At 47.0% G+C, this 25719-nt stretch overlaps 14 protein-coding genes across 14 annotated transcripts; 8 read left to right on the top strand and 6 right to left on the bottom strand.

The window, feature by feature from the left end:
• Positions 1–218: 218 nt before the first annotated feature.
• On the top strand, positions 219–884 carry ADE8 (phosphoribosylglycinamide formyltransferase; the record flags this gene model as incomplete). The annotated part of the gene is made up of 1 exon (XM_002555132.1): positions 219–884. The coding sequence occupies one exon, from the start codon at positions 219–221 to the stop codon at positions 882–884; it is 666 nt and encodes a 221-aa protein (XP_002555178.1).
• A 47-nt stretch (positions 885–931) lies between these two features.
• PUP1 (proteasome core particle subunit beta 2) lies at positions 932–1723 on the bottom strand (the record flags this gene model as incomplete). Its single annotated transcript, XM_002555131.1, has 1 exon — positions 932–1723. One exon carries the CDS (start codon positions 1721–1723, stop codon positions 932–934), a length of 792 nt encoding a protein of 263 aa, XP_002555177.1.
• Positions 1724–2721: 998 nt separating this feature from the next.
• Positions 2722–6381, top strand: TRS120 (TRAPPII-specific subunit TRS120; the record flags this gene model as incomplete). Its single annotated transcript, XM_002555130.1, has 1 exon — positions 2722–6381. The coding sequence occupies one exon, from the start codon at positions 2722–2724 to the stop codon at positions 6379–6381; it is 3660 nt and encodes a 1219-aa protein (XP_002555176.1).
• Positions 6382–6498: 117 nt separating this feature from the next.
• On the top strand, positions 6499–7413 carry PET123 (mitochondrial 37S ribosomal protein PET123; the record flags this gene model as incomplete). The annotated part of the gene is made up of 1 exon (XM_002555129.1): positions 6499–7413. One exon carries the CDS (start codon positions 6499–6501, stop codon positions 7411–7413), a length of 915 nt encoding a protein of 304 aa, XP_002555175.1.
• A 115-nt stretch (positions 7414–7528) lies between these two features.
• SME1 (mRNA splicing protein SME1) lies at positions 7529–7813 on the bottom strand (the record flags this gene model as incomplete). The annotated part of the gene is made up of 1 exon (XM_002555128.1): positions 7529–7813. One exon carries the CDS (start codon positions 7811–7813, stop codon positions 7529–7531), a length of 285 nt encoding a protein of 94 aa, XP_002555174.1.
• A 1635-nt stretch (positions 7814–9448) lies between these two features.
• On the top strand, positions 9449–12349 carry MTR10 (mRNA transport regulator MTR10; the record flags this gene model as incomplete). Its single annotated transcript, XM_002555127.1, has 1 exon — positions 9449–12349. The coding sequence occupies one exon, from the start codon at positions 9449–9451 to the stop codon at positions 12347–12349; it is 2901 nt and encodes a 966-aa protein (XP_002555173.1).
• Positions 12350–12582: 233 nt separating this feature from the next.
• Positions 12583–14187, bottom strand: PNS1 (Pns1p; the record flags this gene model as incomplete). Its single annotated transcript, XM_002555126.1, has 1 exon — positions 12583–14187. One exon carries the CDS (start codon positions 14185–14187, stop codon positions 12583–12585), a length of 1605 nt encoding a protein of 534 aa, XP_002555172.1.
• Positions 14188–15164: 977 nt separating this feature from the next.
• On the top strand, positions 15165–16463 carry ISN1 (IMP 5'-nucleotidase; the record flags this gene model as incomplete). Its single annotated transcript, XM_002555125.1, has 1 exon — positions 15165–16463. One exon carries the CDS (start codon positions 15165–15167, stop codon positions 16461–16463), a length of 1299 nt encoding a protein of 432 aa, XP_002555171.1.
• A 481-nt stretch (positions 16464–16944) lies between these two features.
• KLTH0G03014g (KLTH0G03014p) lies at positions 16945–17427 on the top strand (the record flags this gene model as incomplete). Its single annotated transcript, XM_002555124.1, has 1 exon — positions 16945–17427. The coding sequence occupies one exon, from the start codon at positions 16945–16947 to the stop codon at positions 17425–17427; it is 483 nt and encodes a 160-aa protein (XP_002555170.1).
• An 85-nt stretch (positions 17428–17512) lies between these two features.
• On the bottom strand, positions 17513–18352 carry MRP20 (mitochondrial 54S ribosomal protein uL23m; the record flags this gene model as incomplete). The annotated part of the gene is made up of 1 exon (XM_002555123.1): positions 17513–18352. The coding sequence occupies one exon, from the start codon at positions 18350–18352 to the stop codon at positions 17513–17515; it is 840 nt and encodes a 279-aa protein (XP_002555169.1).
• A 198-nt stretch (positions 18353–18550) lies between these two features.
• Positions 18551–22213, top strand: RPB2 (DNA-directed RNA polymerase II subunit RPB2; the record flags this gene model as incomplete). Its single annotated transcript, XM_002555122.1, has 1 exon — positions 18551–22213. The coding sequence occupies one exon, from the start codon at positions 18551–18553 to the stop codon at positions 22211–22213; it is 3663 nt and encodes a 1220-aa protein (XP_002555168.1).
• A 166-nt stretch (positions 22214–22379) lies between these two features.
• Positions 22380–22862, bottom strand: MRPL23 (mitochondrial 54S ribosomal protein uL13m; the record flags this gene model as incomplete). Its single annotated transcript, XM_002555121.1, has 1 exon — positions 22380–22862. One exon carries the CDS (start codon positions 22860–22862, stop codon positions 22380–22382), a length of 483 nt encoding a protein of 160 aa, XP_002555167.1.
• Positions 22863–23126: 264 nt separating this feature from the next.
• RPB7 (DNA-directed RNA polymerase II subunit RPB7) lies at positions 23127–23642 on the top strand (the record flags this gene model as incomplete). Its single annotated transcript, XM_002555120.1, has 1 exon — positions 23127–23642. The coding sequence occupies one exon, from the start codon at positions 23127–23129 to the stop codon at positions 23640–23642; it is 516 nt and encodes a 171-aa protein (XP_002555166.1).
• Positions 23643–23864: 222 nt separating this feature from the next.
• DIT1 (Dit1p) lies at positions 23865–25421 on the bottom strand (the record flags this gene model as incomplete). Its single annotated transcript, XM_002555119.1, has 1 exon — positions 23865–25421. The coding sequence occupies one exon, from the start codon at positions 25419–25421 to the stop codon at positions 23865–23867; it is 1557 nt and encodes a 518-aa protein (XP_002555165.1).
• Between the last annotated feature and the right edge of the window lie 298 nt (positions 25422–25719).

Raw genomic sequence — 25719 nt, 5'->3', positions numbered from 1 at the left:
CTCAAGCACGCTCACAGGCCGCTATTGGTTAGTGCTTACTGAGGAATCTTTGGCATCACTCGTTGCTCCATCCTTGCTGTCCTGGTTGAAGCTCGAATTTTTGTCCTGTCTTTATAGCGTTTTTGACTTCGGTACTATTAGGTAAAATCTTGAAAAATTGACCGAATTTAAGAATATGGAGTCATCACCAGCCAACCAAATATCGAATAACAAGAACTATGGGCGCTAGAATTGTCGTACTTATTTCCGGATCTGGCTCAAATCTTCAAGCTTTGATTGATGCCAAAGCTAGAGGCGCTTTGTCTGGAGACATCGTGAGAGTGATCTCGTCAAGTAAGAAAGCATACGGGCTTGAAAGATCAAGCAAGCATGGGATTCCAACACGGGTGCACTCCCTCTATCCGTACACAAAGGGGATTGCAAAGGAGGACAAGAGCGGGCGCGCTGACGCTAGAAAAAACTTCGAAATAGACCTCGCGTCTGTAGTACTAGAGGATAAGCCAGACCTGATAGTGTGCGCAGGCTGGCTTCTCATCTTGGGCTCTGAATTTCTGAAGCGTGTTAATGGAGTGCCTATTATCAATCTTCACCCAGCGTTGCCTGGCGCCTTCGACGGCACCACACACGCTATCGAAATGGCTTGGAAGAAGTGCCAAGATGAGGGCGCACCTCTGATTGCGGGCTGCATGGTGCATTTCGTGATCGAAGAAGTTGACCGTGGGGAGCCAGTCGTAATCAAAGAGTTGCAGCTGATGCCTGGTGAGGAATCGCTGGAAAAGTACGAAGAGAGAGTCCATGCCGCCGAGCACGTTGCGATAGTGGAGGCGGTTCAAAAGGTCTTGAAGGCCAACGGCGAGTCGGCAGGCACAGAGAAGCAACACTAAATTTGAAACCTTCTTTAATTGTATATAGATAGATTTTGTAAATGCACTCAAGCCTCTAGCTCGATGTCAACAGTTTCTTCCTCAACCTGGCAGATGTCGAGCACACGCTCGCTGAGGACAGCCGTAGTACCTCTTGGGAACTTGTAGCTTCTTTGCTTAGCTTCCCTGACGTTTGGAGTCCTGTAGTTTCTTAGGTACTCAGCATCTTTACCCGTTTCCATGATACACAGGTCAACGTTAGACCCGGACCCCAGATCGTTCCAGATACCAGCCTCGATAGCGTCGGAGGCAAGCTGCATCGCTTCCTCTTTCTTCAGATCTGGCCTCCAGTTTGCTTCCAGCACAGCCATAGCCGCCAGAGAGCCCGACCCCAAACTTTGATAGAAGCCCACATCAGTAGAGCCATGTGCGTGTATGGAGAACAGGTGGGTGCCTGTAGGGTCTGCACCAGCGACAATCAGATACGCTCCGATGTGGCCTTGGTACTTGAAAAGGTGCTGCTTGAGCATTTGCAGCGCGGACACTACTCTAGGTTCCCTTGAAGCGTACATCGAATGCAGCTCCAGGTTGGACCCAATCAGCTTTGTAACTTCTTCCGTGTCTGCAGCGGTACCAGCACCGGCACACCAGATTTTGGGAGAGATCCTGTGGAGTTTTGCACAGTTCTTGTTGGCAACAATTGGGCCTTGCGTGGATCTGGTGTCGGCCGCGATCAACACACCTCCGTCGTACTTCACGCCGACAATTGTGGTACCTGTTGAGGTGGCTTGGGGCACGGTCTTCGACCGCTCCGCTAAAAATTGGTTTCTTTGGTAGTTATCAAACGAGAGACCAGCCATTTTAGACGCGTCTGTGTGCCGATGATTAACCTTCACTCTCTAAAGGTGGCAAAAAGGTCCAAGTTCTTGAAGATGTCTAATTAAGGCCAACAATTACGTTTCTAATGATTTAGGCAAACTCACCGCTACTACTAACAAACGCTGACACTGAAAGGGCAAAGCGCGCAGAAACTGCTCAGATGCTATACAAGATGACATTATTGTGCGTGGGCGGGTTGGACGTGTCTGTGTCTCAGGGATGCACCGCTGTTAATACCTTTGAACATACGTATAAAGTTACTTATATATAGCTTCGCTATCGTCGCCATAGCTGAGGCCAGCGGCCACCATGGGTCCTCGAGATACTCCCAATTACCTCCACTTCACTAACGCTGTTCTACATATCAGTAGTCTCATCAATGGGGCTCGAAAAGTTGAAGATATTGCGGACCTAACGATATGCTTACCTTGGAGAGGACAAAAGCTAACACAAGAACAGTTTGGAGCCTTTTCTTTTGAGAAAGGTAACGCGCGGTGACGCTTGTGGGTTCTATTTCCAGGATGATCTTCCGCAGCGTTGCATTTTGCCCCGCGCCTCGCTAGAATATCGTTTAGTAATGCGCTTTAAGTCAAAAGCCGGCCTGTAAAATGCTGGTCGAGAAGTAGTGCACCAGAAGATGGTCGAATTGGTAAGACCATAGCCTCATGGTCTCCAATGGAGCGGCACCTGCCCTGGACATCACAGTCACCAACCACGGAGTATGTAGATCAACAGCTCTATAGCATAGCACTTGCGCTGTCAAAACAGCACATCACCGAGTCTATGGCTGCTTGTTGGTGATTCATGTCATAACCCTCATGTCCTAAGGTAGCCGCGATTTCATTATGGCCGCTTCAAGCCTATATTTGTGTTCGTCATACTGGAAGGAAATTTGTGATGGTTTTGGATCGACATTCATATATTCTAGGAAACTGCGTTCTGATTGCAGCCCTGAAACGAAACGAGCACTGGTAAAGCGATGAAGGAGTACTCGCTGCTGGGGCCAGCTGCAGTGCGAACGCTAGTGGTTCCTATAGGGCAGTGGGAGCGCAAGAGCTTTTTGAAGAAGGTGCAGCTGTACCAAGAACGCTTTGAAGCTCGACTAGTGGATATCACGCCGCTTGAAGATGCAACCTTCAATCCCCAAGGGTTTCCTCAAGGCCGCCTTATGTTTTGGTTTCATACCAACATGCTTAACGAGGAGCAGATGCTTTTCTTGCATGACTTTGAGCCTTACAGAAAGACGTTCGTGGTCGTAGGCCTTGTTAACACCCTGGACCAAGATCCGCAAAGCTCACTCGAGGCACTGCAGAAAAGATACCCTGACTCGATATCTCACAACCTGGTGTACTTTGGAGTTAGTGCCCCAGAGTCCAAGAATGTATACTGCGCGACTAGCTCTAACGTGGAGACCACGGTATGCGACATTGGGAGAAATTTCTTGGAGGCATTGAGTCTCTATTACTCATCCTACAAACATGTTACACTGCGATCTCCTGGTGCTGTAGGTGGTGCATCAGTCACCAAAACTTCTCTGATGCGCCAGCCGGCCGCGGCGCCCGCGTCCGCAGTATCTAGAGTTGCCTCAATGGATACGAGTTCCACTTCCGGTCTCAAGCGCAGCGGCTCAATCAAATCCCTTGGTTTGAATGCGACTTCGGCGGATCAACAAAGGGCAAAAGCGCGACAGTGCAAAATTCTAGCCAACTTTCAGCTTCTGGCTGGGAGGTATGTGGACTCTCTGAACAATTTTGCCGATGCCGCTTTCACCCTGCACAAATACCACGATTACATTTGGTTAGGAAGTGCCTTGGAGGGCCTCATAATTTCTATGGTATTGCTCAGCCAGTTGCGTGTGTCTTTCCAGATTCCCGCTATCGTCTCACTTCTATGCCAAATAAAAGATTTTGAGCAATTGCCTCAAGCTACCAGCTCGCAAAGGAACAGCCTGTCTTCTGCTCCAATGCAGTCCCCGAGGAATTCTGTTAGCTCAATGTCCTCAAAAGTGCATACTGTGGATGTCCAGAATGTCGCATTGCCTCCTCTCATCAAGGCTCTTAGCGAGAAAACCCTACACTACTACGAAGTCAGCTTATCACATAATACAGAATACGCTCCTCAAGTTGTATACTGCGAGCATGTGTTACGCATCTTGAGCTACATGACTTCCTATCACTACCCTCGCACCTCAAGCAAAATACCATCCCAGTCGGATGGCATACAAACTCCCCGGAACTCCAACCCTTTGTGGACCCAAGATTCTTCAGCTGACTGTTTCACGAAATGGGAGATTTGTCAATTTTCGAATAAGCTCTTTGAGCTGCAACTAAAAGAAATGGACTTGGTGTCTCAAATTAAAATTTACACTTCACTCGCATGTATTTACCGAGACATTGGGTTTCACAAGAAGCAAAGTTTTGTTTCACGCATTCTCCTTGTTAGCTTGCTACCTCAGCTGGAGTCAGAAGCCATTTTTAACTTTTGGAAAGAGACAGAAGAGGAGACATTGAAATCACTGCTTGGTGCTTATGGCATACATCGTCAACCAGAGACCCTGATAGAAGACGCTGCAGATTGTTCTTGGGTCACGATACAGAAGAACATACTGCTTTTGTGCATTTCAATGGCCTCAAAAATTTACGACAAGCAGAAAGTTTGCGAATATTCATTAATTCTGCTCCAAAGATACTCTCATGTTTTGACCCAAAGCGAGCAGAATAGTCTGCTCCAGAATAACATTCTCCCTGCCGCAGGCGATACCAATATACTCGGTTATTGGGACCCATTTCTCTTAAGAAATCTTCAAATAATACATCTGGAGAATCGTCGAGAAGTTCCACAAGAGAAGCTAATCGGAGCCGAGGAGCCTGGAGAAACGAAGCAGCGCCATTCTCAAGTATTCAATCCATTCAAGCAAAATGCCATAAATAGCGTGACAGATCAGAAACGCGTCTCGGAAACAGCAAAAAAATTTCTTCTTGGAGAAACTGCTGAGCTGGTCTTGACATTCCAGAACCCCTTCAAGTTCAATCTCGAGATTTCCCACTTGTCATTTGATGCTGACGACGAAAAGCTTGTTCAGTTTTTGAAGGACAGTACCATACGTGAGCTTCCATTCAGAGTGAAAGCCAATTCTATGCGGTCTCTGCACCTTCCAGTGACATTTCTTAAGGAGACTGGTGGAAAAACCCATCTGCTCAAACGTCTTAACGTGGGCGTCCTTAGCTTGAAACCTACCTCATTGAATATTGTACTGGCTGAGAATTTCAAAAATCCAGAAAAACACACCACCTCAAGAGCTAAGCTTGGAAGCTTTGAGTTCCAAGTAATAGCCGAGCAGCCTGAAATTGAGTTTATGTCGAGCACTCTCAATGAAAATACGTGCATGATATTGGACGGAACAAAGAAAACTTTCGAAATTGTACTGAGAAATCAATCGCTCTGCCGATCAGCCAACTATCTACAGTTCACGCATATTACGAACGTTGAAATGAACTTGAAGAGTGATTACTGGAAGAACATGTCACCTGATGATTTGTATGATGCCGAGTACCAATTGAAATGGATGCAGAACAACTGTATCAAAATTCGCAACGCCCCAGATACAATTCCTCCTAACACCTCAGTCACGTTGAGCTTAGACCTTGACGTTACCAAAGCATCATTCCAGTTTTCAAAGTTTGAAATTGTTTTGGAGTATGGTTATAAGCCGGATGGAACAGCACGTTCCATTTTCACCAAGACTTTACGCATTCCGTTTGATGTTACCCTAAAGAGAAGTTTAGAAGCACCAGGCCTGGAAGTTATACCGTTGATAGAGCATATTAGAGGAGAGGACGGCGCCCTAATTTCAACTGATCGTATTAATGATAAAGCTACAAGTAATCATTCCGCAAAAACAGGTTCTGCCCTTCTCTTACTGGATATTCGGAATTCATGGTATGATGGGGCAAAGCTACGAGTCCACTTCGAAGACTATTCAAGCGAAGAGGAAATTTTGGCCTCTACAAATACAAAAAGGTTTGTGATACCGATCAAAAAATACTCTTTTGATCATGATTGGGATCACAAAGAAATTCCAAAACTTGTAAGCGGTCGACAATTTGTAAGTAGTGGAATGGCCCAGGATGAAATCACCATTATGCGGCGCAAATTCTGGTGTCGTGAAGCTATCTTGAAGGGTTTGAAATGTGACTGGAAGCTTCAAGATGCAAGCCAAACAGCGGGGTCCCTTGACTTCCGTCAGTTCCTGGATAAATTTGATGCTCGGACTGTCGACATCCTTTATACTCAAAGAGATAGTCCTTTCAACGTTGAAATATCAACTCAAAGATCTGAGCTTCGCCTGGGTGAGACTCTAAGCATTTGCGCAAAAATAGGCTTTAACCAGAAGTTCCCTTGTTCTGAGACAAAGCCAGCAAAATTGGAGTTTCTGATCTACAACCGCCGGACTGGAAAACTCTTGCCCAGATCGAATACTAGCATCCTTTACAACGGTCAGCTATCAAAGCGTATTATTCCCAAATATGACTCTGAGGTTAAAATAGAATTAGTTCCGATCGATAAGGGCGATTACGAGGTGGGTTGTTGCTTAGAGTCAGTGTTCAACGATGTTCCTGTCTATTTCCGTGTAATATGAGATCATCACTTAGATTCAAATTTTTTACAGTAGACAAACTTTAGCATTGTATAGACGGGTCGTAAAGCTAGAAGCTCTAATCGCGTCACGCCTATCTCTTTACCTGGTTACTTAAAGATGGGAAAAGGCGCGGCAAAGTTCGGATTCCAAAGTGGTCTTCTCCCCAATGCCCGCTCGATCTTGAAAAACCCCACGATCAAGCAGACATCCATTATTGAAAAAGTTAAGGCTCCTAAGCCAAAGGGCCCACATGGTGTTGGATACGCCAAGAACATCGCGCACCCCAAAGGTTCACATAGGGATTCACCTGATGTTAAATTCATTGATGTTGAAGAGCTCATCTCAAAAACAGTGCCTGAACCACAACATACGAGAATTCCAAAAACTGTACAGCAAGAGGCTAGGCTACACAAAGCACAACTACGCAGATCATACTTATCCGAATCCTTTAGAAATGAAGAAAAGAGGCTCTTGCACCAAGAAAAAATGCTACAAGAAAAGGAGGCTGCGCATGCTGAAGAAAGGCAAAAGGAACTTCTGGCTTTAAATGAAAGCCGCTCCAGTGATCTGACCATTCCTACTATGGAGAATACGCTGCAAGGCCCGCTAATGAGGCAGCGTACTCCAGAGGAAATGAAAATACTGGACATGAAAAGGAAGCACAATAGAGATATACAGCAGTTTCAAGCAAAAGAACGCAAGCTTGAAAAGCTTCTCAAATTGTTCCATGTCACTGATCACTTCATTGTTACCGAAGATCAACTCATCAAAAAGATAGATGAGGTTTTCGCAAACGAGGCTTCCGAAGCTCTTCGGACCAAATTAAGTGTTGGTTCGTCAAGACCTAGGTCGAGGAGCGAGAAGGATATCGGAGATGCTTTGTTTGGATCTCTGGGCGGTGGTGAGTTTGTGGGTCTTCCAACTATCAAGGAATATGTTTCGGGAGAGATGCACACCTTCGCCAATGAGGTCGAAGACAGGAATAAGCAGCTTTTGCAACAGAGAAAAGAGAATTTGGATACAATCCTGTGATTATTGAACCGTTAGCTATCAACCCTCTGTACATAGTTAAACAAGTTAACGTTCGGATTTGAAGCGTGATATTATACATGTTACAGTTTGCGATCAACCCTGCAGTGAGCCGCGGTCAGTCAGACACTGGTGTGATAAGGGTAATGTTGTCGCCTTTCAGGAGAATTCGTCCTAATTTCACGGCTTGATCGGGAAGCTCAGACCCTGTTTTTGTGTCAATAGGTATTTCGCTTGCATCGTCTATCACAACATTCATGAACTCGTCGAAACCACTTATTCTTCCTCTAATTCTTGTTTGAACTTGTTCGAAGAGCCAGAAGTTTACCAGTGTTTGCTGCTGAAGGAAGTTGAATATGCAATTTATTGGAGGAACAGTAACCTTAGGGTTATTTGGTGCCATTATACCAAGTGCCGAGCTGCTAATGTGATCTAAGAACTTGTTTGTCCAAGTTGATTATTCTCTGGTGAAATAAATATTATTTTTCATAAAGTTTGAATAGTCAGTTCGCAGCTCATCACCACTTGCAATAAAAGTTAAATCAGCTGTTCCGGGCTAAAAAGACGGCGCTGATTTTGCCGTATATTTGGTGGTATGCTTCAGATCCTTGTATTGGCTTAGTAGAAAACGGCCAAGTAATTGGGTGATGCCACACTAGGTTCGTGGCCCTCAAGTTAAACGGACGTACATTGTGCACCAAAGAACGATTCGACCGCTTTATCTGTAAATATCTTGGTAGTATATGAGATCCGCACCAGATTTTCTACTGCTGTACCTTTTTGATACTTGATACTATTTATTCTGAGTATAGCAATCTTACAGCAATACACGCCGTGCCGCGCGCGAAGCGTTGCTCTGTGCTTTGTGCTGAGCGCCTTGACCACCCAATGTCATGCCTAACGTGCACATTTTTGAGCGTTCTGATATCTTTGGCATGATGCGCACATCTAGATGTTGTTTGCGGTACTTCCGGTCAGCGGGTTAATACGGGGAGGACCGCTTCAACCCTGCATTACCTTAATAGTGATAAGCATTTTGGAGTCATCTTAACGGTAGAAACCTTCTCGCGATTTACAAGGAATGCTCCTGAATTTGGTCAAGGCACTTCGACAGGCACGCGGCTCCCTGCTTCATATTTTGATGTACCTCAGCTCCTGGCTTTGGTTATTCCCGACAAGTTCAGCGGCTGCTTTGGTACGTTGAGCTGGGAAGATATTGTGCATGGCTTCTTAAGCGGAAACGCATGACTCTTTTGACTTTTATCAATAAAAGAACTACCAAGAATGACCATTTTTTTGGATGAAGAGTTCACCCGATCATGTCTCACTATGTTAGGGCTCTTTCCCCAATTGTCTGCTATCCAAGGTAAGAAAGGGAAGGAGATGACAAGGTTCTGTAGAATGCTAATGTCAAAACTAAAGGAAGCGAAGTGGTCTTATTTTGGATGTCGCAAGGTTGTGATGAATTTAACACTCTAAAGAAGAGGGCAATCGGAGCGCCCTCCTCGCACTTTGTTTAACGTCAATATGCAGAGACAGGGACATAATTTCGCTTGTAAAGCAACTTCAAATTTGGGGTGCGGCCAAACTGTCGAATAAACCAATGTAGCTCGAAGTTAAACATAGGTACGTTGCGAGCATTTGGAAATTAGCCAGAGACCTGTATGAGAAAAGACTTTCAAGTGATTGTAGTCCCTGGGACATGTTGACAGTTAACCAGACGCTGCAAAATCAAAATCAAGGCAGCGAGTTCGCATTTCTACCGCTTCTCAATAAAGAGCAATCTTTTCCCACGGGCGCTGACCATGCAAGCAAACCTTGAAGATTTGTATAGAAGTCAAGCATGAAGGTTTTTATAAGTACCCCAGGCCCCTAAGCTGGTTAACTAAGGTAGACGCAGACGCCCTTTGCGGTTTGAGGGCTCTTGATGTATTGTCAATTGTTTTATTAAGTTGGAACGAAAAATTTAGAAATTGATGTAACTAACTTCAAGCTCAAATAAATTGAAGGTTTCCAATAGGATCCAAGCGCAGTTGCCATGTCCTATAACATCGGCGATATAGGAACGGCGTTACAATGTATTACCTCCTCATCGGAGCAAGAAACCAAGAAGCAAGCTTTGCAATTTTTGGAGCATTTTCAGAAATCTCCAGAAGCTTGGAATCTATGCCACGAGGCCTTGGCTTCGAATGGCGGCCAAATCAGCCTTGAGCTTCAGGTGTTTTCAGCCCAGACATTAAGAAATAAAGTCACTTATGACCTTTCGCAACTAGATGGCCATTTGTTTACTTTCAAAGATTCTCTGCTACAGCTCATCACTCAACATTCCCAGAAGTTGATCGTCACACAGTTATCGGTGGCGCTAGCAAGGCTTGCTATCCAGTTTCTTGAATGGAGAGAGCCTATTGCCGAAATAATTGGGAGTCTGAGGCAGTTCCCTAGCAAATTACTTGAATTTCTTAAAATTCTGCCCGAGGAAACCCTGGACATCAAATCCACCCCATTAAGCGAAGACGAGTTTCGGTCAAGAACGCATGAACTTATTGATCAAATTGCCGGGGACGTCTTGCAATATTTGATAAGCGCAGCCGAAAGCTTACGCTCAGGCTCAACTGAAGTTTCAGTGTCTCAACTGCTCAACTGCGTCAACTCGTGGGCCTATGAAATTCCTATAGAAGAACTACTTTCTGTTAACACCTTGATGTCCTTGATATTTCACGCTCTCAACCAAGGGGAGGAAAGTGACCCCGAAGTGTTCGATGTCGCAGTTGAGTGTATGTGCACAGTCTTGAAGGAAACTCGAGATGTTCCTAGTGAGGCGGTAATAAAGGCATTATACGAACAGCTTGTATCGATGCAGACCACGCTACTGCCTGTCGATCAAATCTCTGACTTCGAAGACTATGCTGAGGTTATGGACGGATTGACACGTGTTTTTGTAGAGGCAGGAGAAGCCTGGTGCATTCATATCGCAAAGAATCCTCAAATTTTCAAACCTTTGGTATCTGTTTTGCTCCTGCTAACATGCAAAAACACAGATCTGGATGTAGTCAAGTACACATTTCCGTTCTGGTTCAATTTGAAACAAATGCTTGTTCTGCCACGCTTCAAAGACCAAAGAGCCGCTTATCAGGACATTTTTACTGAGCTAGTGGATGGAATTATTACACATCTGCACTACCCAACTGGTTCTTTCTCCTCGAGGGAGGAGGAGGATAAATTTAGGGACTTCCGTTACGATATGGGAGGTGTCTTGAAAGATTGCACGGCAGTTGTTGGCTCGGCCACCGCCCTCAGTCGCCCTTATGAAAAAATAACCAATGCTCTAAACGAACCCAATCCTCTGGCTAATTGGCAGAACTTAGAAGCTCCCTTGTTTTCTCTCAGGACGATGGCTCAAGAAATATCTAAAAACGAGAACGTCGTCTTGCCCCAACTATTTCGCCTCCTTTGCACACTTCCAGAGCACCCTAAGGTGAGATACGCGACCACACTAGTTTTGGGAAGGTATACTGAATGGACCTCAAAACACCCCGATTTCCTTGAAATGGAACTCAACTACATTTTCAATGGCTTCCAACATGCCAATGGAAGTATTGAAATTCTTACAGCTTCTTCGCACGCTTTGATGTATTTCTGCCAGGATTGTAGTTCCCTGCTCAGCGGTTTTGTCAGTCAATTAATCGAATTTTACTGGAAAATTGAAACAATGGTGGAAAGCGAGTCGCTCTTCGAAGTTTGCCAAGGACTCAGTTGCGTCATTGATCGGCAGACTGATGATCAAGTCGGCGCATCTTTGGAGCTCTTTTTGAAACCTCATCTTTCTAAACTTGTCGATGCAGTTTCGGTATGGAAAGCTAATAATAACGACAAGAAAGCAACGGCTGAAGTGTGCGGAAAGATAGATCTAATCTTTGCAATTTTTGAGGAGCTGAAGCCTCGTTATGAAACTCCAGAGCAAGGCAGGGAACCATTGCAGCCCTACATCTGTACCATTTGGGAAACTCTCGAGAGCCTGCTAGTGAACCAAGAAGCTTTTAATAACCCTGATGTGGCGGAGATAGCTATGAAGTGGGTTCGCAAAGTTGCATTGAACTTCCACATATTTATTGCTCCAATATTGCCATCAGTTGCCAATTTCCTTGCTCAGAGCTACGCGTCAACTGGTTTCGGAGTTTATCTCTGGTGTTCAGGGTCAATTATAGCTGTTTTTGGTGACGATGAATCCTTCCCTATCGATCAACAAACTAAAGAGGCTGTGTGGGAATTTACTTGCACCCAATGTGTGACATTCATGAATAACTTCACAGGTATTGAAGCAACAAAACTAGAATCGTATCATGAGGCTATTCAAGACTTTTTCATGATGATGACCGATGTTGTAATGTTTTTCCCTGACAGGTTTGTGACATCTGACATATTATTATCACCGGTGTTTTCGATCGGTTTAAACTGCGTTACAAAGATCACCAACTATGACGCATATATCACGATCGTGCGCTTTTTGGATGATGTCTTATCCTGGGGATTTGAAACGCCTCCTATATCAACTGCAACATTAGATGTTGTACCCGAACAATGGAGGCAAAAAATCCTCACAGAAGTTGTTCAAGCACAGGGCTCGCTTTTGGTGCGCACGCTTCTAATCGGACTTGTTACAAACTTTAGCTCAGATGCCCATCCAGATGCCATTGGATGTCTTGTCAAGTGCTTGAGGCTCTGCCAGGATTGTTCCGCTAACGATCCGACAGTGTCTTTAGGATGGTTAAACGAAGCCATGGATACTTTGGGTAACGTCTCCGCACAAGAAAGGACAAATCTCGTTTCAACAGTTGGAAATGCGCTTCCACAAAAGGACATGAGGAGGGTGCGGACAGGTTTGAAAGATTTTGTCAGCTGGTACACAAGGAAGAATGTATCGCCGAGACTCTACAAATAGTTTTTGCATGGGGCTCTGTGTTTCCTACAAATAATTTGCATAAGGGCTGTACGATACGTCAGCTCAGAAAGCCTTGGCATGCCTCAATATGATCAAGGGTGCGCGAGAATGTTAATTCGACTACATCAAGATGTAGTGTAAGCTGATTATACTCAATTGAGTCACACGTATATAATTAGGATAGAGGGCTCTGTCACGGAGATGTCCCATTAACAAGACCGCAAACATACATATTAGACGTTTTGGTGGCTCAACTTCTTCAAAACATCTGGGTAGGCTCTGAAGATTTCGTCAAATCTCTGAGGGTAAGACACGCGGAAGACTTCGGGATCGTTACCTAGAGCGACAAAAAATGTGGCAGTACCAGATCTGACAGTCTCGTTGGCGATGTTGCAGATCTGGAGAGCAATCACAAACGAGAACGCCATCAGTGGAGCGTTGAAGCCGCCTCCAGAGTTGTAGCTAGGGCTTGTAAAGCGAAGGTAGAGGAACGCAAATAGCGCCGCCATGTAACTAGCGAAAAGAGAGAAGAATCCCAAGGCAATGTTGATGAGATTGTCATTAATTAAAGCGTCCATGCCCTTTTCTCTCAACATGTACCACGTTTCCTTGGCGGCTCTGAGGTATGGTTTGCCGTATAAGGCAATGAAGCAGTAGGCGTAGTGATTAAAGTAGCGGGCCAACCACTCAAGGAAACCAATAATCCAGTCTATGACAATGAAGAGACATTGTGCCCACGCGCTGTCAGAGACGTTCGTGATTTGCCCATTTCTGAGAAGATTGAACACAGTTTTTGCAGTTTCAATGAGCGACACAATCAAAGAGCCGAAACAGATAGAGCCAAAAGACACCGTGAGGGCTCTCTTAAGCGAGCCGAAGCTTGGCCAACGAGGCATTCCTTGGTCAGATTTAGACATGTAGTACCAGCAGCCGTAGACACCGGAGACAGTGCAGTGGATAACGTTTCTGAGAACCTCGGAGATGTAGTACCCACAGAAGAAGACAAGGACGAGGATACCGATGAGCTTCGACTTGGTACAAGAGCCACCTCCCTGGGCACATGTGCCGTTTGTCTGCGAAGGATCGTATTTCATATAAGTGGCCACGATGACTGCGGAGAAGAGCATCGCAAATGCACTGGCGAGAATGGAGCCCAGGAACGAGATAAAGTAGACCTGAGGCAGCCTCTTCATGACGTCGACGACCGTCTTAAGGATGGCGACACTGAGAGGGATGCGGGAACGCATGCCCCAGTAGCACCAGGCCGTGATAAGGGTAAAGACAAGGAAGACGATACCCGCGGACCAGTAGCGCATGGAGAGGTACGCGATGGCGGTCCCGAGCCCGGAAATGATGTTGAACACCATGCCGCAGTAGATGAACCACTTGGGCGACGCGCGCATGAGGACGAGACCGAGCATAGAGAAGATGAGCGCTATGACACAGGAGAAGACTAGGAGCACCGCGGAGTTTGTGTTAAGCGTGCCCGTGTTCTGCCCGTCGTAGATGCCGGAGCCCGTGAGCGAGTAAGTGTTGGCCCACGCTCGCAGCGTGATGCCTGCGATCGCGATAAAGCCGCACACCGTCAGCAGGAAGAAGATGGTAAACGGCCAGTCGTTGAGCCGGAATTTGTTGTCGTTCTCCGTGGGAAAGCTCTCTTCGAACGACCCGATGGGAGCGCCGTCGGACTTCGAGTTGAGGTTGTAGTACTGGTCCTGGCGGAACTGGTAGTCCTGGTCGGGCTGCTGCTGCTGCTGCTCAGGCTGCTGCTGATCCTGCTGCTGCTGGGGCGCGTACGAGGGAGGGGGCTGCGCTGGCCTGCTGTACTTTTCGGACATTGCGCGGGCGGGGAGAAACTGGTGAACTGGGGCGTGCTAGCGACGATAAGATGGTTCAGACGTCGTGTTTGACTTCCCTGAGGGTCTATGCGTGTCGTGTACTGGTCAATGGCCGCGAAACGCTTGGTGTTTGACTTGTGGATTGCGTCGCTTGGACCCCGACCTGCACTTCTTTATATTTATATATATTTATTTTTCGACGCATAGAGCGCGAGCCGATTGCGATGAGTCCTGTATATGCGGGCTGGAAGCGCACGTCAGCGCTCTGACACGCCTAAAGCGCGGGGAACACATGGCACGGGCACGTTGACTGACGGGCGCTGGGAGGGCAGATATGGTGGACATGGAAGAAGAGGCTCCAGACTGCGCCCACGCGTACGAGACCAGGCGATGTGCGAGCGGAGGCTCCGAAACACGTGACCTGGGAACCTTCTTCCATGCAGCCGCACGTGGCTGGGGCTCGTCAATAGTGAGTGAGCTTCGATGCAGTCGCTGACGTCAGCTCTGACATCAGCGCCTGGATGTACGGATGCATAAATCGAGTTAGTGAGTTAGTGAGTTAGTGAGTTAGTGAGTTAGTGGGGTACCAGTCACGTGAGAGACCATACACCATCTTCCGCGCACGTGGTCCATGTGGTCACGAGCGTCTGCGACGCGAAATGATAAAGTGATACATCTCAAGATCGAAGACGTTGCGCCGGTGGGAGGTACCGGCCGGACACGGTTGAACGCTATGCCACGGTGGCTACACCCCATAGATCGAGCAATAGGCAGACGCAGTGTGCTGAGCGATGCTGGGACGTAGCGGCGGCGAGCTCCAGCAAACGCCATAAAGCATGTCTTGTTACGTCACGTGACCCTATCTCGCCCGCGCATGTGCTTTATTCTATGCTAATATATATACATATCAGTACCCCTCCTTTATCTCGACGAACACACCTGGCCACCCAAGCGTTCGCCAGCACAATTCTCGCACCATGCCGTCCAGATATAGAGTCGAATACCAATTGAAATCACACCGCAAGGACGAACTGATCGAGTGGATCAAGGGTCTTCTCGCCGTACCGTTCGTGCTGCACTCCGCGTCGCACGATCCCGCCGCGCGCCAGATCCTCCGCCAGCGCTACGCCGAGGTGTTCGTGGCCGTCGAGGCCTTGATAGACGAGCAGGTCAGTGTCGGCAAGCTGGCGCGGCAGTCTGAGGATCGCGAGTTCCTCGTGGGCAGAACGCGGCTCGCACAGCTTGTGCCGTCAATCGGGCCCTTCTTTACCCGGCTCCCGCTACGACAGGCATTTCTCCACGAGGACCACAAGCGTGCGATCTCCGCCAGAACCATGGTGTCTCCCAGTTTCAACGACATCCGCCACATTCTGAATTCCGCGCAGATCCTGCAGATGCGCGAGTGCCACGACGTCCGCCTCGTGACCTTCGACGGTGACGTGACCCTCTACGAAGATGGCGGCTCGCTCACCGCGACAAGCAAGGTTGTGCCCTTCCTGCTGTCGCTGCTGCGCTCCGGCATTTGCGTCGGAATCGTCACGGCGGCCGGCTACGACGAGGCCCAGAAGTACATGGAACGGCTGTTTGGCCTTATGACCAGCCTGAAGGACGACACGTCCATTAGCGCAGACTTTAAGCGCAATCTCGTCGTGCTGGGCGGTGAGTCCAACTACCTGTTCCGCTACGAGCCCTCCCAGCACGAACTCGTGTCCATCGAGAACAAGGCCTGGATCAAGCCGCCTATGTGCCACTGGAGTGAGTCCGACATGACCGAGACGCTCGACCTCGCTGAGTCGCTTCTCCGCGACTTCCGTACAACCCTGAATCTGCCGGAAGAGTCTACCATCATCCGCAAACCGCGCGCCGTCGGCATTGTCCCCGGCAACCGCTGGAACCCTGAGACAAAGCGCACAATCCGTGTAAAGATGGACCGGGAGCAGCTCGAGGAGATGGTACTCACCTTGCAACACCGCCTCGAGGACTTCGCACCTGCGCGCCGCATCCAGTTCAGCTGTTTTGACGGAGGCAGCGACGTCTGGTGCGACATCGGAGGCAAGGACCTGGGTGTTGCAGCACTACAGCACTACTTCGATCCCTACAACCCAATCAAGCCTTGCCAGACGATGCACATCGGCGACCAGTTCGCGCCCATGGGATCTGCAAATGACTTCAAAGCACGGCTTTCGGGCTGCACGCTATGGATTTCATCTCCGCAAGAGACTGTTGAAGTGCTTCGCTGCTTAACAGCAGGCTTCGACCACTACTTCCAAACGTAAGCAATGTAATTGGACATGCAATTAGACATGCACTCGCCCGGTCTTCGGGCCCTGTAAGCCGTACTTTTAATCACCTGCTCATCTTTCTTGAGTTCACGAGTAACTAAATACGAACAACCCGGGACCTTTCCACCACAATCATTACTGTCGTCATCTCATCTCATCTCTTTGACCCCTTGCACTGACAGGAGTTCAGAGACAATCAAATTTGTGAGGTGTCATAAGGGCACTTGATCCGACTATAATGCTTCAACTGGTAACTTCGCCGGCTACGTATGTTTCTACCGTGGACAAGCACGGTTTCAGCAGGATTCTCAAGGCAGAGTGGGCGATGAGCTAACATTCTATCAGGCTTCTGGCGTCTACGCTAATCCCCTTTCAGTTCACGGTTGAATATCTGCACTCGCGCAGCATCGACCAAGATTTCAAGCTCGGGCGGCTTCTGCTCCAGTTCTGGTGCCTGCATGCACTAGTCAGAGGGATGCCAAATCCCATCGTATATGTATTTCAAGCGCTTCCACTGTCGAATTTTGTGGAGCTCGCCGCATGGCTTGTGATCAGCAGGGAGCTGCTCGGGCGGTTTTGCGAGATGGAGGCGGGCCGGGGCGGGTTCTCTGGGTTCGAGAGACCGGCATACGGCGCCGAGAAGAGCACGTGGATCAGCTACCTTCAGAATATGTCGAGCCAAGCTAATCGTGATAAATACGTTTTTGGAAAGCTGACCACTTTCGTACTTCGCGCGGTCGAGAAGTGGCCTCTAGACATCAAAATCCTCGACACCAGCTTCCAGGCGGTCGTGGCCTGGATCGGGCGGCTGGGACGTAGGGCGCAACCCAGCACCGAGTCCCAGAGCTGGGCCTGGACCTACCAATGGTTTTCGGCAAGTACTAGCCAGCCCACGGCCGCGGGTGAAGAGGAGTACGATCTTCTGGAAGACGTGCTACGGGACTTTAAAAAGTCGTAGGTAAGAGCGGGGGTTATGTTCAATTTTCGGGGTTCGTATATACAGGTATAACCGGTTCGTTATCGTATGTGTGCAAGGCTCATGCTCAGGAGCTGGCCTGAGCAAACTTGTCCACCTTCAGTAACCTCTCCAGCTGCGACACACGCGCCTGCGCCCGGCGCCTGCTGTTTGTTATTCTGCGCTTAAGGAACTTGGGTACAAAAGGCTGTGGTGGAGGCTGGTAGGGCCCGAGCGCGCCATCGAACGCGGTGCCAGGCTTGAATTTGTCCGAGCCGATACGGGTTTGCTCCTCACGATATTTCTGGAGGTCCTCCACCAGCGTCGCGGCCCAGGGCTCTTTGTCCACGGGCTCTGCGGGCCACACAAAAGGCTCTGCCATGTCGATGGTCATTTTCTTGATTTGCGCCGATCTGTAACGCGGCATCACTTGGTTGACACGCGTGTACTTGCCATGCAGAAGTTGCGTAGTCACGTTCATGGCCCTCAGTCCATATACGTGGAAAAGGTAGTCGCGGAGGTCCAGCTTGTTGAACGACTTAGGTACGATAAATTTAGCCTGGAACGGCGTGTGCTTGGCATTCGGCCTCAGCAAGACGACGCGCGCCTTCGGAAAGAACACAGGTGTTCCGCCAACCTTGAAGTGTGGCTTGCCTTGAGCGATTGCCTCCCGCGACCAATTCAGAATCTTGTCACTGACTTTGACTGGCTCTGTAGCCGTGACGTTTATCGTTGTAGTATCCCTCACTTCGCTTACAGTAGCAAAACTCCTGATTTTGAAATTATTCTTCACAGCGGTGGGAACCGCATTTAACCACTTTCTGACCAGCCTGGGCATCTCAGTCACCTCTGATCGCCTTTGAGTTCTCTTGAATTTCTGCCTCTGCTCATCAAAAGGCTCTTGAAAAATTCCATTTCGCTTTTTCATTATGTGACCCGGCCTTGAATCGCATCCGGGTAACAGAAATAGTCAAAGCTTCGCGCTCTTTACTAACAAGTAAAAAACTTTCACGGTGGCAAACCAATCTACAAACGCCGAAGAAAGCACTTGAAGCTGGTCATAACACGGTCTTTTGGCGTGTAAGTGTGTATCGACTGGGGGATATACATAGCTTAAGTGTCCAAGATGTCGACCGAGGAGTTTTATGAGGAAGACCCATACGGATACGAGGATGATGAGGCTTCAATCACGGCGGAAGATTCCTGGACTGTGATATCTGCATTTTTCCGTGAGAAGGGTCTAGTGTCACAGCAGCTGGACTCTTTCAACCAGTTCATCAACTACACGATCCAGGACTCAATTGTGGAGGACTCGACGCTGATTTTGGAACAGCTGGCGCAGCATACAACGGAGGCTGACAACATCAGCCGCAAGTATGAAATCAGCTTCGGCAAAATCTATCTGGCAAAGCCCTCGATGACAGAGTCCGATGGCGTCTCACACGCAATGTACCCACAAGAGGCGCGTTTGCGTAACCTGACGTACGCGTCCGGTCTGTTCGTGGAGATCCGCAAGCGGACCTATGAAGCCGTGGACATTCCTGGTCGTGACCTCAAATATGAGGTAATTGACGAGGAGAGCGAGATGTCGGATGAAAGCAAGATCTTCATCGGACGTGTACCCATCATGCTGCGTTCCAAATACTGCCTACTGGACGAGCTGACAGAGAGCGATCTATACAAGCTGAAAGAATGCCCGTTTGACATGGGTGGTTACTTCATCATCAACGGTTCCGAAAAGGTCCTGATTGCTCAGGAACGTTCCGCAGGTAACATCGTCCAGGTCTTTAAAAAGTCCGCGCCTTCGCCCATTTCACATATCGCAGAGATACGGTCCGCGCTGGAAAAAGGGTCGAGATTCATCAGTACGCTTCAAGTCAAGCTGTATGGACGTGAGGGTAGCACTAACCGTACCATCAAAGCCACTCTTCCCTACATCAAGCAAGACATTCCCATCGTTATCATATTCAGAGCCCTTGGCATCATTCCCGATGGTGAAATCCTAGAGCATATCTGTTACGACGTCAATGACTGGCAAATGCTAGAACTCCTGAAGCCGTGTGTTGAGGAGGGTTTTGTCATTCAGGATAGAGAAACCGCGTTAGACTTTATTGGTCGTCGTGGTACCGCTTTGGGAATCAAGAAAGAAAAGAGAATTCAGTACGCTAAAGACATTTTGCAAAAGGAGTTCCTGCCTCACATTACTCAGCTCGAAGGTTTTGAAAGTAGAAAAGCATTTTTCCTAGGTTACATGATCAACAGGTTGTTGCTGTGTGCCCTCGACCGTAAGGATCAAGATGACCGTGATCATTTTGGTAAGAAGAGATTAGATTTGGCTGGTCCACTATTAGCGCAGCTTTTCAAGACCTTGTTCAGAAAACTTACGAGAGATATTCTTCGGTTTATGCAAAGATCGGTGGAAGAGGCCAAAGACTTCAATTTGAAGTTGGCCGTCAAAGCAACTACTATTACTGCTGGTTTGAAATACGCATTAGCCACCGGTAACTGGGGTGAACAAAAGAAGGCCATGACCTCTAGAGCAGGTGTTTCTCAAGTTTTAAACAGATACACTTATTCTTCTACTCTGTCGCATTTAAGAAGAACCAACACACCAATCGGTCGTGATGGTAAACTTGCCAAGCCTCGTCAATTGCATAACACACATTGGGGTCTAGTGTGTCCCGCGGAAACACCAGAAGGTCAAGCATGTGGTCTGGTGAAAAATTTGTCGCTGATGTCCTGCATTTCTGTCGGCACAGATCCATTGCCAATTATAACCTTTTTGAATGAGTGGGGTATGGAACCGCTGGAGGATTACGTTCCACATCAATCCCCTGACGCTACTAGAGTCTTTGTCAATGGTGTGTGGCATGGTATCCACAGAAACCCAGCTAAGCTTGTTGACACAATTAGAAAGCTGAGAAGAAAAGGTGATGTTACTTCTGAAGTTTCCATCGTCAGAGATATTCGTGAAAAGGAACTCAAAATCTTTACAGACGCCGGTAGAGTTTACAGACCACTGTTTATCGTTGATGAAAATGAGGAAACTGGAGTGAAAGAATTGAAGCTGAGGAAAGGCCACATCAGAAAACTGATGATGACTGAGTATCAGGATATCGAGGGTGGCTTTGAAGAAGAAGACATTAACTATACGTGGTCCTCACTGTTGAATGAAGGCTTGGTTGAGTACATTGATGCTGAAGAAGAAGAAACAATTTTGATTGCCATGCAACACGAAGATCTTGATCCAACTATTGAGGCGGCTGATCCAGAGGAGGAACTTGATCCTGCCAAACGTATCAAGGCTATTCATCACTCAAGCACATTCACGCATTGTGAAATTCACCCATCGATGATTCTTGGTGTCGCTGCCTCTATTATTCCTTTCCCTGATCACAACCAGTCTCCTCGTAACACATACCAATCTGCTATGGGTAAACAAGCTATGGGTGTATTCTTGACCAATTACAGTGTCCGTATGGATACTATGGCAAATATTCTGTACTATCCTCAGAAGCCCCTTGGTACAACTCGTTCAATGGAGTACTTGAAGTTCAGAGAGCTGCCCGCCGGTCAGAATGCGATTGTCGCTATTGCATGTTATTCTGGTTACAACCAGGAAGATTCCATGATTATGAATCAATCCTCGATCGACAGAGGTCTCTTCCGGTCATTGTTTTTCAGATCTTACATGGACCAAGAGAAACGTATTGGTATGTCCATCACAGAATCCTTTGAAAAGCCTCAGCGGACAAATACCTTACGGATGAAGCACGGAACTTATGACAAGCTAGATGATGACGGGTTGATTGCTCCTGGTGTTAGAGTATCTGGTGATGATATGATTATCGGTAAAACAACACCCATTCCTCCCGATGCCGAAGAGTTGGGTCAAAGAACTGCATTCCACTCTAAACGTGACGCTTCAACACCTCTTAGAAGTACTGAAAACGGTATTGTTGACCAGGTGTTGATTACCACCAATCAAGAAGGTTTGAAATTCGTGAAAGTCAGAGTGAGAACAACTAAAGTTCCACAGATTGGTGATAAATTCGCCTCTAGACACGGTCAAAAAGGTACCATTGGTATCACTTACCGTAGAGAAGATATGCCTTTCACTGCGGAAGGTGTTGTACCTGATTTGATCATCAATCCTCATGCCATTCCATCGCGTATGACAGTCGCACATTTGATTGAATGTCTTCTGAGTAAGGTCGCGGCACTTTCAGGTAATGAGGGTGACGCTTCTCCGTTCACTGACATTACTGTGGATGGTATTTCTAGGTTACTGCGTGAGCACGGCTATCAGTCTCGTGGCTTTGAAGTCATGTACAATGGTCATACGGGTAAAAAGCTGATGGCTCAAATATTCTTCGGGCCAACATATTACCAGCGTCTGAGACATATGGTGGATGACAAGATCCACGCAAGAGCACGTGGTCCGGTACAAGTCCTAACAAGACAGCCAGTCGAGGGTAGATCAAGAGACGGTGGTTTGAGATTTGGTGAAATGGAGAGAGACTGTATGATTGCACATGGTGCTGCCGCATTTTTGAAAGAAAGACTTATGGAAGCCTCTGACGCATTTAGAGTTCACATCTGTGGTGTTTGCGGTTTGATGACTGTAGTTGCCAAGCTCAAACACAACCAATTCGAATGCCGCGGCTGCAAAAATAAGATTGACATATATCAGATCCACATTCCTTACGCTGCTAAGCTTCTGTTCCAAGAGCTGATGGCGATGAACATCGCGCCGCGTCTATATACTGATCGCTCTAGGGATTTCTAGAGTACCAAAAGACACGACATGAATATAAAAAATTAACTAATTAAAAGGTATTGTAATATAGCGAATCTTGTTTTTAGAGAAGTGAAAGAAGAGGCCGCGGGCGTGCCGAGAATTTCTAAATTATGCATTGTGCTATGTACAAGTGTTGAATTCCAGTGCCAGAAACCTACTTCGCCTCAAGCTTCTTCAACTGTTGAGCGATCTTCGGCTGCTGATCTACAAACGCAGTAACGTTGCTAGTATAAGGGTGTTCGCTGCCATCAAAGACCTTGAGCCTCTCGAGTCTGGGTTTCCGCAGCTTGTTCTTGGGCAGCATACCACTAACAGCCTTTTTCAAGATCTCTCCATATCCCTTGTTCTCCGCCATTTTTTGCATTGTAGTGAGCTTTAAATGGCCAGGCTTCTGTGAGTGGGACCAATACGTCTTCTGTTCGAACTTTTTGCCAGTAACACGTAATTGTTGACAGTTTGTAACCACAACATAGTCTCCACAGTCTTGGGTTGGATGATATACTGGCTTGTGTTTCCCTATCAAAGTGAGGGCTATGGAAGAAGCAAGTCTTCCGAGGGTTCTTTTGTCTTGGGCAATATCAACATGATGCCAAAGACGCGCAAAGGCAAGCCCTGTATGACCGAGCTTTTGGGACATGCTATAATTGCAATATGTGGCTTAGTTCGACTGTCAACTGGTTGTTCAAAATCCAGTACGATTTACCAAGGCACATCTAAACTCAGACAGTATGGAAACTGAACCTAAAAATTTTCTTCGTTAAAAATGAGTATTAAATTAATGCAAATGTTGTTTAATGTTCGACGAAAACATGGAGGGCCAGGTTGACCAAACAGCATCGCGGCTTGGATAGTTTGAAGCATAGATTTCCCCTGGGCTCAATTGGCATATAAGAAAGCCCAGATGTTTTTCTTCAAAGATCTTTCCCTTAACATCACTCTGCATCCGTCCTTTTTCGGTCCTCAAATGAAGCAGTATCTGAGGACGAAATTGCTGCAGGAAGTGGAAGGAACATGTACTGGTAAGTTCGGGTACATTTTGTGCGTTTTGGACTGTGAAAACGTGGAAATAGAACGTGGAAGAATTCTGCCGGGAGACGGATCTGCTGAGTTTACCGTAAAATATAGAGCAGTGGTATGGAAGCCATTCAAGGGTGAGGTCGTGGATGGCGTGGTATCTAGTTGCACCAACTTAGGTTTTGAGGTCGATGTAGGTCCATTGTCGGTATTCGTATCGCCATTCCTCATGCCTGAAGACCTCTCATACAACAGTGGGTCAAATCCACCCTCATACCAAAGTTCGGAACAGATTATTACCAAAGGCTCCAGAGTAAGGCTAAAAATTGTGGGTGCTAGAAGCGAAGTTAACTCGATTTACGCAATCGGAAGTATCAAGGAAGACTACCTTGGTGTTATATGAAGCCGTGATTTTGTGCCTGCCGTTGTCCTTGAACCCTGCCGCTTAAATTCTATTTGTGTATTAACAACTATATTAAAACAGGACAATGAAGCAAAAATCAAGCCTCAGGCGTCAGGTTTACGAACTAGGAAATACAAAGTGTCAATTGGCATACTCAAACAAGCCAATTTTACTGTAAAAGACAAGAGAGGAAAACGCTAGCTAATAGCACGTCTGTTGCCTTTACATCTGCTTTTGGACATGCATTTTCTTTTTCAAGACAAAGTGCCCTCCAAGGTTTTTCTGTTCTCCACCTTCTTTCCACTGCCCTTCATACAGACCGCTTGTAATAGCTTCAAAGACAACTTTCGATTTTGTCAGATAATACGCGTCTCCTAGTTTTATGACGCAGTTGTGCCATGGCGTTGGGATGTGTAGCAAATCCTCGAAGGACGGCTCGTCTAGACTTTCTAAAGACTTGACAGTTCTGCACTGGTTACCCGAAATTATTTTTACTCCGAACTTTGGGCCTGAATTAGTGTGCGCGTGGATAGAGAAGCGCATGTGGTGTGGAAACAAAAGTTCCACAAGGTTTGAGTAGGCATCGTTCCTCTTGATCATTTCGAATGCCACCTTGGAGACCACTTTTTTGAAACACTTTCTTGAAACATTTTTGAAATGTGCCAAGTGAGAGAGGTCGTCGATCATGAACTTTGAAAAGCCTCTAAACAAGTGCAATCTTGGGTGCCCTGGAATAAGGATTTGTTTTCTCAAACTACCATCATCAGTATCAAACCCCTTCATAAGGATTCTTCTGGATAGTTCAGAGTTTTCGCAAATCTTCGAGCCTGTGTAATGAGGGAGCTCGATGTCTGACACCATTTCTTCGTCAAAATCCAACACAGTTTCGCCTGTAAAGAAGAGCTCTTTCAGCCCCGCAAAGCCAATGGCATCATTTCCGGGAACAGCCAAATTTTGATAAAATCCGTGCAGCCGATCAGTGTATTCATCAACAACGTCGTCATCCACACCAATGCAATCGCTGAAAACGTGGCCGTCACTGACTATCCAAATCTTCATCCCAGGAGGATAAAATTTGCGCACCTCCTGCGTGGCAGCAGCTAATCTTCTGAGCGCCAACTCCTCGCCTTTATCAGGGAAGACACCATGTACCTTTTCAATGTTGGAAGACTTGCAAGGAAATGCTGGTAGAATACACTCTATTTTCAAGAATCTGTCGGTAAAATACCTTGTTTTTTCAAGGAAATATTCGCGTCCGCCTTCCCCCCATTGATCATTTTTTGTTGTGTTTTTGAGATTCTGAGCAAAATAGTCCGTGAACATTTCAGCATAGAGCTTACCATGCCCTACCGCGGGTTTCTCGTCGAGATCCATTCTGGTTTGCTCCAAAATATGAGAAATCATCCAATGACTAAAGTCATTCTCGTTTTCGATTATGGTAATGATACCCCGAGTTTGTCCTTCATCGTTACGACGTAACTCTGTTACCTTTATTGGTACTCCCTGAAGACACGTAAATTCAACAGCCGCCTCCGCCTCAATAGTACGCTCGGATATGCCTGAGGTCCCAATTTCTCTGCTGACCGTATGCTTCAAAAGCTCAAGGAATTTCTCCCACCTTTGGGAAAAGCAAGCACTTTGTTTATCTTCTATGGCATACAGTTGATAGGAATCAGGTTCCCTAGTGTACAGACACAGCACCTTACTGTATGTGGACAAGTCTTCTGTTTTATAACAGGTGGCGCTTTCGTCACTTGAGGTATCTTCGGTATTCTTCATTGGGCAAGTTTGATTAGTTTTGGATTTAGAAAAGCTTTGAGTTTAGCAGGGTTACAAAGACGACTCCGTTTATATAATTTGGCAGATTGAGATTGGTGGTGGTTTCACTTATTGCGACAGGTACTTTTGGAGGGCTGTATTGGATTCACGCGTCAGTTGGTCCAGCACGATGCATGCATAAATTTCTCAGAGGAAGTCCGGCGGAAGAATTCCAGATTGGTGCAGAACCCTCGGCGTTTCGGGAAATCCGTTGAACATACGATGCTGATGCTCTAAATCCAAAAGGTTTCTGCGTAAA

This window comes from Lachancea thermotolerans (genome assembly GCF_000142805.1).
Source record: "Lachancea thermotolerans CBS 6340 chromosome G complete sequence".
NCBI classification, from domain to species: domain Eukaryota; kingdom Fungi; phylum Ascomycota; class Saccharomycetes; order Saccharomycetales; family Saccharomycetaceae; genus Lachancea; species Lachancea thermotolerans.
The sequence above is the reverse complement of the archived record's forward strand: the minus strand, read 5'-3'. Positions and strand labels throughout refer to the sequence as shown.